The following is a 15035-nucleotide window of genomic DNA, read 5'->3' on the forward strand; positions in this document are numbered from 1 at the left end:
TAAGGTAATGACAAAGTCCTGCTTAAAAACCTACTTGTTTTTCTTCAGAAGACCTTTATATTTCACACTTGCTCTGGGGGCAGCAGTAAGGCAGCTATATTTCCTAGACCCTGTTAAGAACTGAAGACTTCCTGAAGATGGAAATTAATTGAGCTGTTAACTTTGTAACTTTGGTTTGAGGGATGCATGCCATATGCTAATATAGACTTCCCATGACTTTTCCTTTCACATCATAGGGCAAGGAATTAAAAATAGAAGTGTACCACCCACAAATATGGAAAGAAGCATGTAATCCAGCTAGACCAAAATGAACACGGAGGGCAGTGAGACGCATCCACCCACCTTCCCACCAGTGTGGCTTAATGATTCAATTCATGGCCCCAGGCAATTTAATGTGATTGATTTTTCAGGTCTGGGTCTTATGAATGCAGAAAGCGGCGCAACATTAGTTAAGTAAACTTACGACACACTCTAGGGGACCTCCAGTCTACAGCAACTCCATGCTGGCAGCACTGATGGGCATATGCTGATACACTTGTACAGAAACACTCACAGTCACCTCCTTGGTTACAACCACATGTATCTGTCAAGCAGTTCGAGTAAAACCAGGTGACATCAATCTGGAAATATAAATACCACTTATCAAAATATTCATATAGACATTGGTAATAATCACCTCTATACAAAAAGCTGTGACTTTCAAAATCTAATATATAAGACTTTGAAGTAATAAAGATTTTAATTTAAATGTTTCCTGAGACACAAGAAAAACAGTTTATTAGAACACATAAAATCTTACACAGTACTCAGTGGCACAATTAAATCAATGACCCATTAAGAACATGCACACTAAGATGTTGATGTGAGCTTGTGTTTTGTATGGTCTTGTAATATTTAAACCATAATAAACTACAAAGAAACTTACAAAATAAGAGAAACTGTCTCTAAACTGATCACAAATCAATAAACATCAGAAGTGTTATGGAAGTGAGATATACATAAAATGCAGGAAATAATAAAGTAGATGGAAAATTCTTCATGTGAGAGTGGTTCATTCTCTTCATATTGTAAGACATTTTCACAGGTGAATTTGTGATTTTTCCCTTAAATTATTTTGAAGTCTTAAGTGACAACATTTCAAAGAAAACTGTCAATGCTGATTTGCTTATTGAATTGTTACACATTCTGCATGGATTTGCCCTTGAGTAATACTTACACACTTTTGAGGAATGTAGTTGCTACCTATGTTATACAGTGGATGTTACATTAATACGACTTCAACAGCAGCTTCCCCTTTCTTCCAAAATAATATATAAAGCAACCCTGCAAGATTCCTGGTTGTCTTTCATATGAAATCTCCTCTCTCCCTAGGAATCACTCTGACACTTACACTCTTTAAGCCATGAACACAGTCTCAATACCTGAACATCTTGGGATATGTAATTTTCCATATAAGACCTAGCTCTGTCAATCAGTCCCCCCTCATTTTCCAACTGAACCTGAGCCTGTTGACTGTCAGAACATGTTGTATGGCTCATTTATTTCCTTAGGTGGTTGCCTGAGTGAGGATATATATGCATTTTTTTCTAGGAATGAGTTCTTCACATTCGATACTGCCTGGAAGAAACTGTCAATTTATTTAAATATGCCTGAAAAATGTGCATGCTATGTAATACATTTGAGCAAAATAAAGCAAGTGGTTATGCTTATACAAATAGTGCTTGGGATACAAAAAAAGATAACACAAACTGGGTATAATTTTGTCTGCATTAATTACAAAGGGGACTAATAGGACTACCCATGTTACAGAATGCTAAATTGGTGCCAAAGTAGCTTACTATCTAGGTCAGCTAAGTGCAGATAGTCCTTGTAATAGGTCCAGTTAAACATTCACGTTTTAGAATCAGAATAGGTGTGGGTTAGACTTTCTTCGTGTTTGCTTTTGCTACAGTAGTCAAATTATTATGTTATGGATGACAAGATGAAGATTTAAAGTGATGCGAGTTGAAGCCAGTTGGCGGCGGGTCACAAGCGGTGTTCCCCAGGGCTCAGTATTGGGGCCATTTCTGTTTAATATCTTTATTAATGATCTGGACGAGGGGATCGAGTGCGCCCTCAGTAAGTTTGAGGATGACACTGAGTTGGGAGGGAGGGTTGATCTGCTCAAGGGTAGGAAGACTCCACAGAGGGATCTGGACAGGCTGGATCGATGGGCTGAGGCCAATCGTATGAGGTTCAACAAAGCCAAGTGCCAGGTCCTGCACTTGGGTCACAACAACCCCATGCAGCGCTACAGGCTTGGGGAAGAGTGGCTGGAAAGCTGCCCAGCGGAAAATGACCTAGGAGTGCTGGTTGACAGCTGGCTGAATATGAGCCAGCAGTGTGCCCAGGTGGCCAAGAAGGCCAACGGCATCCTGGCCTGTATCAGAAATAGTGTGGCCAGCAGGAGCAGGGAGGTGGTTGTTCCCCTGTACTCGGCACTGGTGAGGCCGCACCTCAAGTCCTGTGTTCAGTTTTGGGCCCCTCACTACAGACAAGACATTATGGTGCTGGAGCGTGTCCAGAGAAGGGCAACCGAGTTGGTGAGGGGCCTGGAGCACAAGTCTCATGAGGAGCGGCTGAGGGAACTGGGGTTGTTTAGCCTGGAGAAAAGGAGGCTGAGGGGAGACCTTATCGCTCTCTACAACTACCTGAAAGGAGGTTGTAGTGAGGTGGGTGCTGGTCTCTTCTGTCAGGTGGCTGGAGATAGGATGAGAGGAAATGGCCTCAAGTTGCGGCAGGGGAGATTTAGATTGGATATTAGGAAAAATTTCTTTACTGAGAGGGTTGTCAGGCATTGGAACAGGCTGCCCAGGGAAGTGGCTGAGTCACCATCCCTGGAGGTATTAAAAAAGCGCGTAGACACGGCACTTCAGGGCATGGTTTAGTGGGCATCGTTGATGGTTGGACTCGATGATCTTGAAGGTCTTTTCCAACCTAAATGATTCTATGATTCTATGAAGAGTAAAGTTTCTCTCCGGTGATATGTTCACTTTCACGTCTTTCTATACATGACCACAACTCACCACTGGATGGCAAGCTTCAAATGCTTCACTTAACAGTATTCCACATTCCTTCTTGGCAAATGGCTCTCTAAGGGGATTCAAACTGCATGGATTTCGAATGTCAGAGCTGTCAACACACTTAATCAGAAAGCAAAATCAAGGTGAGAAACTTGTTTCATAACCACTCTGTGTTTGAACTTGCAAAGCATAATTTTGCTTTGTTTTTTTTAAAAAAGAGATGTAAAACACAAAACAAATGCATCGTTTATGAAACTAAAGCCAGACTAAGATATGGAATTAAAAGGGCATGATAATCTGCAGAAAAGGAAAAGTACACAATCTGAAGAAATGTTTCATTTGTCTTGAGAGCAGCAGAAAAACACATACGTACATATAGGTCTAAACAGAGCTGCCATGCAGTCCCAATCTGCAGTCCTTACACCTGAATAGTGTAGCTTACATAATAACAAAATTCACTTCGACAACGTACATTAGAAGTGTCAGAAATCAGACCTTTTTACTCTAACTACTAGGAAGGAACATTTCTATGAACACCACTAGACACATGACATTAAAAAAGTTCAATTTTTAACTTTACAGCATATAGAAAGAATATTTTTTGCTTTTCATTGCTATGGTTTCAGTCAAATATCACCCAGCTATGAAAGATCAGCTAAACTGACGACAGTCTAAAGTGAACCCACAATTCTTCCATTATGTAAAAAAAGACTACTATTCAAACAACATCTACAAAACCACTTCTAGATTCAGAACATTGCAAAGCATTTTTCTTTACATTATAGAGCTGTGTAGAAAAAAGGTGATTCTTCTTAATAGATTATGGTATCTGTAAGAACCACTGATATTGCCATTTGCATTGCTGCCTGATTGATACTTCCAGGAATGAATTTCTGATTTCATTCTAGATAAATTATACGATGTAACAGCAAAAAATCTACTAGCAAACACATTCTTTTTACAATGTACCTCTACAGCTGTCCAGCTGTTTCCAAACTCTTGTGAGTTTGTTAATTCAAAATTATCTGGAGTCCTCAATTCATTTACTGTCTTCAAATCAAAATTTCCACATAATCCAGTCAATTTACCCTGGGGAAAAAAGATACATATATATATATATAAAACCATATTTCCACATGTTACAAAACACTACCAGCCATGACCGTTTTCAAAGCTTGCTTCTTAAGTTCCTGTCCGCAGTTGCTTAATTATAAATTTGTCAGGATTTGATCCTTTTCAGTGAAATTTCAGCCAAAACAGTTCAGCTCTTTGTGATAATAAAGCTATGGAAAATATTTCATTTTGCCAACATCAATATTATTCCCTTTCAACTAGAGTATCCCAAGCCTTTGAGAAAGGAGCTGATCTTTTGTTCAGAGAAGTGACCTGTTTGCTAGCTATGTGCTTTTTAATGCTTCAGCAAAATAACATCTGCTCCAGTCATATAAGGAAGAAGTACTGAAGGAGAGTCGCCTCAAAGATATTTGTTTCTGTTGCTACCGAAGTTAGACAGTAAATAGTGACTAGAAAAAAAAAAGTAAATGAGAATGAATATTTTAATTGACAAGGTAGTTGAATGCTTCTCTCCTTGACTGCCAATGAGTTTCTACATGATTTCTGACACATTGTCTATTCTCTGAATAATGGTAACATCTTACTTAATAAGACTTATATAAATACCTCAAAGAAATGGCAATAAGAGTGTTGACTTCCACTTACCTGCCACTGATGACCCATCTTACCTGCCACTGATGACCCATCTGTACATGAACTGTTGTTCTCTGATCCCAAAGAATGGTGATGTGCTCATCAGGAAAATGAACAACAGTGAAAAATCCAGCTTTCCATAACTGTATTTTTTGTAGTTCATCCATGTAACTAGATAAGCTCTGTTCAAAATAAAATAAGGCACCTTATAATGTAAGTAATGTCTTCACAAAATGTTCACTTGACAGGAAATGAAACACCTAAATAAAATGAACAAAACAGTTCTCAGACAGAAGTCCAAAAACTGACAGAAGGCCACACAGGGATAAATGCTTGAACAAAAGCAGTCTGGATTTTGATTGTGAACTGTGTTGTATTTCTATGATTTTCCTGTTTTAAAAGTTGATTTTATATCAAATTCACAAGGTGGGTAACAGCAACTGGGATTGAAGATTAAAATGTTAGTGGTTCATCTAGGTAGGAGGTAAAAAAATTAGTCTTAAGGTTCCTGGTGACGGTTTTCACTTGGTTATACACCATTGCATTCAGAAGGTCTTAGCCACATGCTTTTTTTGAATATGGATAGGTATAGAGATGTATAGAGCATCTTCTTGAAATAAGGAATTGTCTAAATATGTCCAGAGATTGCAGTCTTATTTACATAAAGCGTTCTTCTCTCCATCCAATAACAATCAGATTCCAAATTATTTGTAACATGGACTAAGATGTCTGGTTTGATTATACGCTACCTCATACAAAGAGACACAACTTCCTTTGTATAGTCAGTCTATAAATTGTAAATAGTACTATTTATACTAAAATTACTAAAAATACTAAATATTTACAGCAATAGAGTTTGCAGGTTGGCCAAAACAAAAATGACATTCAGGTTGTGGAGGATATACCAGGGACTGCAATTTATTTTTTACAACTGTTTAGGAATATTCCTTCTATACATTCCAGACCAGACTAAACTCAGTTCTAGTGGAATTAATAGCAAAACTCCCACTGACTTCAAAATATCTGGATTTTTCCTAAGACACTAAACAGGAATTAAGCGCAAACAAAAGAATTATGATCATTTCATCTAACATTTTTGTGCAATATAGACAAAATTTTGTTTAAGGTTTCCATTGAACAATACAGATGTGATCAGCATTCATGGTAAAGATATTTATGCCTCTACTACTTAGGTACACCCAGAGAAGTACATATGCTACCTTTTGATCAGTGTTAAAAACTGAAACTTACGGGATTTCCAGTTTCATCATCAAATATTAAAAAAGATTTTCCAACATTAACGAAAATGTTTTTTCTGCAAATTATTCCAGTATTAAAGCAGTTAATATTCTCTATAATAACAGAAAAACTGGTTGAAGAAGTACCCTGAAGAAAAAAAAGAAAAGAAATGGACACTTTAAAATATACTAATATGTATATTGTTATAGTTCAATTAGCAGAAAATTCAGTGTATAATTATTATGTTATGTATGATTCAAAGTCTAAGCAACATCAAAGCATAAAAAATAGTATGTAGGATTCAATAAAATGTACAGGTTGGAAATAAGTAGAAGAGTAGTTTTTAACAGGTAGTTTTTAAATCCAGTTTTACAGAGGCTTTACAGAAAAGTCTCACCTTAACGAGGTAAGCCTTACAAGTTCCAACAAAGTCAAATGTTAGTCCATCAAACGTTCTGTAATGCCGATCCCCATATGCAGTACACATTGATGGGCAAGGATGGAAGGTGCATTGAAATGATCCATGCTGGCAAATGCTGAAAAATGTATGACCAATAATGGTAATATCAACTGTAACCACAGACAATATTGCACTGAGAAGCAATAAACCAAAAGCCATGCAAGTATGACGACTATGGACAGAAGCATTTTGAAATGTTAAATAGAAGCAGCATATGTAAATTTATTCTCTGGGAAAAAAAAAAAAAAAAGAGTATATACTGAACTCTCACAGTCTGTGTTTCTTCCTGTTAGAATGTATAGGTTCCAGAACATATAGACACCAAAAGGGAATTTCTTTTGTTGAAACAAGAAAACAAAAACTGCCACCCAAAGTAATACAATTTATTCTCTAGTAACTCCCATCAATAATGTGCAACAAGGATAAAGCTTTCTTTTTCAGATTCTCACAGAACATTTGTTTCTATATGAGCTGAATCTCAGAATCAACAAGCAATGTGTCCTACTACTACCATCTTTATTCAGTCTCTGCTTGAACGATAATTGCACAGAAGCGCAAAGGAAAAATTTTGGTAGCACTACTTTGGTGCTTAGGTTCCTTGAAAGAACTGTGGTTTGGGTTGTTGGGCTTTTTTTTTTTTTTTTTTCAGATGCCTAGGTATTATCATCCCCAAAGCCTAGCCTAACAGTTTAGGGACTTCTGGAATAGTTCAAGTTCTGTCTATGGCCACCTTAAGCAGCAAAATGCTTTTGTCACACATACACTAAGTGACTGTTCAGACCTTTCCGAATTACCTTTGCTTTGTAACTGCCTAACAGTGAAGCTTTGTAGCACTGGATACTATGTCTCTTTTTGCACCACCCTGTTGCAATCTAAATAACATTTTCAGAAATGACATAAGATTTATAAATAATGGATAGAATTTCACTTCCTGTATCCACAAGTCATTTTTACAATTTTATTTTTTATGTTTCCAAATCACCTGGACACTTAAAAACCTTGCCCCAATAAAGACAGCAGAGCTGGTGCCCTGGTATAGCTTTACTACAGGTATATTTTATAAATATACGTTAAATGAAGTATGTGATATAATTTCAGCACATATCTATTAAAAATGCTGAATTTTGAATTTGTTAATTAAGTGAAATGCTTCATATTTTACAACTAAAGTATTAATCTGACTTGTGGAAATATTTGACAAATCACTCATGTTTAGCATCTCATGTACTGAAGCACCAAGCAGGATGAAGTTTTTTGTCAGTATAACTTCCTTTTCTGTTCATATTGCTATCATATATGACAGGGTCAGAACACCACTGTTTTCAAAAGAGCAGCAATAATCTAGAAAATCTAGGCAGTTCCAATTATTAGTGGTATCATGTTTTCTTCTGTTCCCTTAGCATGTAACTTGCACCAACCTTGCCTCATTTTCCAGATTTTCCAAGACTCCGCTTATCCCATCATTGATTTGACTCGTTGCTTGTGTTTTGTATAACTACATATATAAATATACTAAGCACACGGCTAAATTAAGTTAAGAGTAGGACATGTGAAAAGGGTTTGCTGTACCAAAGCACAAGTAGATGGTAGTAGGACTCGCCCAGCTAACACTAGTCACCTCAAAGTGGTACCTAAGGCAGGAACATAATCAAGTTTATGGAGAGAGAGACAAATAGAAGAAATTATATTTGGATTGAAAGAATAAGTGCTGCTTCTCATGCTCTCTGTGAGTCATTAGGTTTTAGATTTACTCTTGGCCTAATCAAATCCTCCTCCACATGCTGATCTGTTTAAGGGCTTGTGCAGAAACATTTCTTAACATGTGAAAAGTAGCGAGCTCCTTTGCATACTTTCCTTTTCAGGAGTTTTAACACATTTACAGTGAGAAGGAAGGGCTTAAGAGGTACACAATGTCTTCAAAGTCCTCTGTACCAGTCTTGCTTCATACTAAGTAAACTAACGTTTAGTTATCAGAATCCAGAGAGTCCTACTTGGAAAAGCAGACTACTAGTGTCTTCTGAACTTCAGCTAGCTTTTTAAAAAAAGTGTTTCCAATAAGTATTTGTTTAAGAACACAGAAGGCCCAATTTAGCAGCCCACAGAGACTAACCAGCATTTGATCAATGGTCTCAATGTATGACAGCAAACCAGCATAGCTAACTGCACCACCCACCTTAACCTGCACAACACAGCACCAAAATGCTGCACTGATACCTTCAGTTAGTGTAATAACCTTATGTGTTTAATCTCGCCAGCACATGATAACAATTTCAGGCAGTTGCACTGAAAACCAAACTTGGGAAGCCTAGAACCACAGTTCAGTCAGACCCCAGAGCTTGGGCTGAAAGCTCCTGGCACTCCACTGGTAGGTTTGCAAATTTAAGAAATTATTTTATTTGCCATTTTACTGTTCAATAGACAAATCAGATTAATAGTTATGCTGCTAATACTACATCAGATATGATTAAGATGATATTTAGTATCAATAAACACTATTTCTGTGCACTAAATAACACTAAAGCCATCATAACTGCTATGAGTGCCTAAGTGGGTTTGTTTGCACAGGCGTATTCTTATGCTTTGCATGAGCAAAAATGCACATTTCCCTTGACTTATTAAATACACCCCTGCATACACACACAGCATTCTCTAAGACTTTATACATTTAGTATCAAGCAGAGCTTGTTACAGACATCCAATCTTTCAGTGGACAACTGATTGCCAAAAAGCCATTATCACTTGATCTGTCTTTGCCTCTGGATGTGGAAGACTAGAAAAGTCACGACAACATTAAGAATTTGTACATGAACTAATGGGCCTGGCCTCAGAAAAAAGGAGAGAAGGCTAAATATCCAGTGTCTTTCTGCCTGCACTGCTGCTGCCTTTAGTGAAGTCTCATAAAGATTAAATGGGATATAATAGTTCTTTCTGATGCAAGCAATCCCACACCAGGTCCAATTGGAGAGGCCTTTGGAAATAAGGGGGTGAGTAACCCGGGTCGCTTTACCTGCCTGCCCAGTGGAGATGGCTTGTAAGTCGTTTCACCAGTCGACCAAAGGGCTACAAATATCTTCTAGAGCAGATACTGAGGACCTGACGAGAGGCAGAGGTAGGCAGTCAGCACAAGGCTGGAGGGGGCAACGACATCCAGACAAGGCAGTGATTAGTGCTGACTGGACAAGCCTTCACTGTACTAGGCTACACTGAGCTGCGCAGGCCAGGAGCAGCAGCTTACCAGATGACACCAGTTAAATGGTCCTGGTAAGCTAAAAGAAGGGGACAAAAGGAAGGAACTGCTCTGCTGAGAAGCTGGAGGCTACACCACTACCATAGTATCTTGATGCTTGACAGTACAGCTGATTTTTCTGAGGCTCTGGTAAGACAAATAGTGCTGCTTAGTGCCAGCTTGCAACATTCAACAGTGCTCAGAGAAGAAAACAGGCGGGGACCATCATGAAACAAGTTTGTTTCAGGATCATGCAGATATGGTGTATTTTCACATCTTAGCTCTTGTAAAGCTTACTGAAATGGTAGTGTACCATGTTCTACTGAGAGGGCTCAAGGAAACTTCGTGGAGTAACATAGCTATAGGGTATATGCTGCATTTACAACACTGGATAGTAACAGGAATAGGTTTCTGCATGTATTTGAGTGATCCTATCAACCCGCGTCTATTAGAACACTTCCTTTAAAAGGTGATTGATTCATTGGTTATCTTATCCACACACGCAATTAGCAACCAATTTATCTGTTACCGTGCTCAGTATGTGATGTTGCTCCATACTCGTCTTAATTTATCAATGTAGTGGGTGTATACTTATGGCCACAGGGCTATGTTTTGGGTCCCTAGACTGCTCAGATTCAATGTTAAATGTGAAAATGAAGAAGTAAAAAGCTTTAAGAAATGTCACTCAGGTGTAATATTTGAAGGATTTTACCTGCACTTTAGGAACACTGGCCAAGGAATATTAATTTAGATTGCCTTGATAATAAAAAAGTGATTTTTTTAAATCGAGCTTTTTTTAAAAAAAAAAAATCCTAAATAGGTGTTATTTTGTTAAGTAAAAGCTCTTTGAAACAACAAACCCTAAAAAAAATGCCATTTTAATAGCTCTTCAAACAAATGTAAATACAAAATTAGGGTAAATGATTTACCAAAAGCTGGTGTGAAATTTATGATTAAGAAACATGAAGTAATAATCAATCTATAAATAAACAACTAAAATGAAATAATCACCTAAATAGATCTCTGCTTACCATGTGTGACAGGAAGAAATGACTTTGTCACCTGGAAAGTATTCCTTTCCTTTCCACGAACATGGACATTCATCTGCGACCAAGCACACATCCCCATGTTTAACAAGACTATCAAAATGAGAACAAAAAATATACATTCAGCAGAAGTACACCTGGTATCTAGATACAAAAATATTTTCTTAAACTGTTAAATTATTATTACTGAAAAACAAATAATATTTTAAATCTTCTGAAGTTGAAAAAGCACAATTTTATTAATAATTATATATGAGTAATTGGTAATTTCCTTTCACAGGTACCTGAATATTTTATCTTTAGTAAGCGCTAGCACTTTGGGCACTAGCCCTTCAACCACTAACCCTGTGAAGACTTATTCATTAACATAAAAATTTTAAGGTCAGGGAAACTAAGATTTTCCAAACCTCCTCTAAATTTCACCAAATTTATTGTAAGTTAACCAATTAACATATATTTAACTAAAGCGAAGAGATCTTCCAAGAGATGTAGGAGCCATCACGCCCCTTTGCTCTAGTAATATGTGCTCTATCAAAAGCCAGTAGCTTGTTTATTCCAAGAATTTTTAAATGAGAATTTCTTCTTGTTCTCTTCTTCTCTTCACCTGATTTAAAGAGCTTTCATTTGCTGCACAGTTTTCCTATAGCTATAGTTACTGCTCTTGCTCTATGAATAATTTAATCAGTATCAAAAGAGCTATCCTAACAGTTTTCTGAAGAAAACAGATTTGGTGTTTCTGACGTTTAGCACTGTAATATGGGCAAGATACTGCACCACGGACAAGAGATCATAGGCGTGAAGCGCATCCATGACAAACAGGGTGATGACACTTTTTTTTTTCCCCTGTTATCCAATAGGAAAGATTTCAACATTGCATTTATCATGGAACATTTTATTTGCTCATATTAATAAACTCATAATTTGTGTGCTATGACTTAGCCTCTTCTTCAGCGTGTTATTTATCAGATGGAAATTTACAACTCTGTAGCTCTTCTTAATGGGAATGTGCAGACATCATAAAACCCCCTCCTCCATTAAACTGAAAACCTGTAATTTTCCCCCAGGGTATGCAAAGCATTCCTTGTAATCCATAGTTATTTCAAGTATTATGTCACTTGAAGACAATCACCTGTGAGACTGAAATTCCCACTGGTTTAAAGCTACTCAGAACTAAACAGGGCACGTTCAGAAACAAAGAGTGTCAGACTGACAAAGTAACACTAAATGCAGTTTTTTCCTCACATTATTACCCTGGCTGAAACAAGCGATAACAGCTTTCTCTCTTGTAAAGCCAAGCAAATGGATAAATTTCAATGACCTAAGAATTCACCACAAATACCCTACAGAGAGGCCTTGCACAGCTCCCCTTTGAAGTATCAGACATTTTTCTTGATGCCTATACTTACTGTCCAACCTACAATGAACTGCAAAGATACAACGATAGCTATCACACTTCACCGTACTGAACATTCAGTTTCATTACTATCTCGTTATTATCTATAGCTTTGTTTGTTCACAGACACACAAATATGCAAATAATCTTGGTAAAGGCATCATTAGAAGCAATGCATGTCCCGTGAGTCAACAAACACTGCTTTGCTTCTGCAAAGCCCACAAATCTGGACCAGAACACTAAAAAACAGCTCTCAGTCTCCACCAGAGCAGTTTTCAACAAGTTGTGTATTCCCTTCCCCTGGGCAACAGACTACTGCCAACTGATTTATGCAGCCACAAACCCTTTTGCCCCAGCACCACATCTGCTCTCTGAGGGTTTCACAAATCTTCCTACAAAGGTCTGTAATACAGTTTAAGGCAGGTAAAAAGAATGAAATAAGCAGCAGATAACGTTTCTAACAACAGAATTCCATCACCACCCATGACTTCCCTAAGCAGAAAAGAGGATAAACAAATTTTAAAAAAAACAGTAGATGTTGATAATGTTACTGTAGCACCTAATAGCTTCATTATAGCTCACTCACTGTCTAGGCAGGGAGAGTTACTATATTCCTGCTGAGTGTTTCCTTACTTGTTTGGGAAGCTTTTTACAGTCCACCTCTTCTCCCCCCGCAGTTTATTATAAAGAAATATTAAGTAATTTTGCAGAATGCTTAAAGGGGTTTTAGTATCCTTGCTGTATCCTTCTGTGTAACCACTGACGTCAACGCTTCAACTGAGATAGTCAGATGCGTGCACTTCTGCAGTTTCACCCTGTATTGGGAACCCCCCCTTTGTTCAGCTCTACCATCAGCATCTTACTGATGCTAAGCAGATTGGGCCCTAAAAAAGAAAATTAACAGAAACGGTAGTAGCAGCTTAAAGACCAAAGGTAGGTGAGAGTAAGAAAAACAAGAGCAAGAAGTAGAATGACAGGGATTCATGCAGATTCTCACATTCTGCAACCTTTTCCACAGAGGCCTCTGAAAATTTGGCTCATCCATTGCCTGTGCCTCCTCTGAAGTCCCCTTGAGCAAAAAGCAGCTCCTGCCTCCACACACCTTCTACTGATTGTTGTGGACAGCAGAGAGCAAAATCATCTCACAAATCACAAGTGTAATACTCATCACTACATAAAACCTGGGTACAGGTTTCGCTGCAACAGGAGAGTAAAGCAAGAGAGGGACTCTCTTGACATGTCTCATTCTACGTAGAAAAATACTATGGGAATTAATCAAAGCGACTGAAAGAATGAGGGTAAGAACACTTTCATTAGCACTTCTTTTTTCCCCATATGTTTTATTTTTCAGTTTAAGCTGTAGGGAAGGAACACAAGAAGAGGGCAGGGACTGAGGACTGTCAGAAAAAAAAGAGGGTTCAAAGCAGGGGCCTCTCCCACCCTACTCACAGTCCCATCAGGACTAGAAGGTGGGGTCATCTCAAAGTACCCATAGCTCTCACAGCTGCATAAGGAAGTGGTACACACTGTGTCGTCATCAAGTAGCATATATCCCAAGGCAAGACTGAGGGGAAGGAAGGCTGAGGTTTGTAGTTTGTCCCAGCCTATTTCACAAATAAGAAGTACCCGGACTGTCACTGTATTAGTGTGATGTTTGATACCTTTCTAAGTCATCTCAGCTGTACCTCGTATCTACCAATGTTACCCAAGGGCTACAACTCAATTTTTTCAACAATCAAGTATTTTTAATTAAGCACACTGGATTAAAACCTCTCTCTACATGCCCTCCAATAGTACCATTTTCTTCAAGAATAGTGTAGGTGTAATCCAGTGCTAAAAATCATCTAAGACAGGACTCCATGGGAAAGTGAGGTACCAAAAAAATTGCCATTTGTGAATGGCCAAGAGGACAATAGTAGCTGTCCCTGATCTATCATCACTGGTTCTTCTGAAAAGAATTGTACACTTCGGGGGGAGATGAACATTTGTTAATTGTGCTTCTGGGGAATGAATGTGTATTTGCAGACACATGTCAAAGTGTCATCCCGGTCTCTTTTTGTAATAAAAAGAATTTCAGAAAGTAACTCCAAATGTAACACAAGTTTTTCTTTCAAACCAAATGGCATACAGTTCAATGATTCTCTTCTTAAAAACACGTGGAAAAACAGAAGGTAATATAAAAAGGTGGTCAAGAATATGACTGATACTGGTGAAGTTTTACTGTGAATTAAATAAAAGTACAGAAAAAAAAAGAAAAGAAAATAAATTTGCTTGTAGCTAGTATAAACTACAAAGTAGGAGACCAAGAGCATTTTGGAAGTATTGCAAGAGGAAATGACAAGCACTGCAATATATCAAAAAGAGTAGTAAGTCTGCAGAGCAGAAGAGGATGGAAAAGAAGAACTGGATTGTCTTGTTATGGCACTGCAACGGAGGTACATTTACTCTTTGGAAATAAACTTTAATCCAATAGCTTTAACATGCTGTAATTCTATAGCCATCAGAAATAGAAATCAGCACATAAACCCCAGTGCGGATAAATATGCATTCCTGAAGCACCCAAATACAGGAAAGTTGATGCAGTCTTTGTAACAGAATTGCACAGTAGAGTGCATATCCATGATGGTATCCCCATGGGGGGTAATCCTTATTTAGCTGGAAAACATTAAGTCTTCCTGAGAGACCTCTCCAAAACTCTGCCTAAACCAGAAAAAGATTAAAAATACTTAGCATGATAGCAGCGGCAGAGCCATCCAGAAGAGGTGTGAACAAAACGCTACTTTTATTTTCATGCTAATATTAATACATTCTGAGCTTTACTTCTCAAACTAAGGAGCAGTAGGTCTTCTGAAAAAGGATACTAAAAACATACTAAAAGGACAGGACTTTGAATTCATCTAAG

General features: G+C 37.8%; 1 protein-coding gene across 4 annotated transcripts in view; it reads right to left on the bottom strand.

Annotated features, from left to right (window-relative positions):
- Positions 1 to 15035, bottom strand: part of OTOG (otogelin) — a 110958-nt gene that overhangs the window by 46621 nt on the left and 49302 nt on the right. For all 4 annotated transcript variants that reach the window (XR_003926878.1, XM_030038772.1, XM_030038771.1 and 1 more), the window contains 7 exons: positions 10726 to 10833; positions 6406 to 6544; positions 6021 to 6155; positions 4805 to 4951; positions 4032 to 4151; positions 3066 to 3182; positions 464 to 620 (listed from right to left, as the gene is read on the bottom strand). Coding sequence is in view for 3 of the 4 variants with exons in the window: in XM_030038772.1 (XP_029894632.1) it covers positions 464 to 620; positions 3066 to 3182; positions 4032 to 4151; positions 4805 to 4951; positions 6021 to 6155; positions 6406 to 6544; positions 10726 to 10833 (923 nt within the window). In the remaining variant the exon portion in view is untranslated. The remainder of the gene's footprint in view (positions 1 to 463; positions 621 to 3065; positions 3183 to 4031; positions 4152 to 4804; positions 4952 to 6020; positions 6156 to 6405; positions 6545 to 10725; positions 10834 to 15035) is intronic.

Source organism: Aquila chrysaetos, chromosome 16, assembly GCF_900496995.4.
Source record: "Aquila chrysaetos chrysaetos chromosome 16, bAquChr1.4, whole genome shotgun sequence".
NCBI classification, from domain to species: domain Eukaryota; kingdom Metazoa; phylum Chordata; class Aves; order Accipitriformes; family Accipitridae; genus Aquila; species Aquila chrysaetos.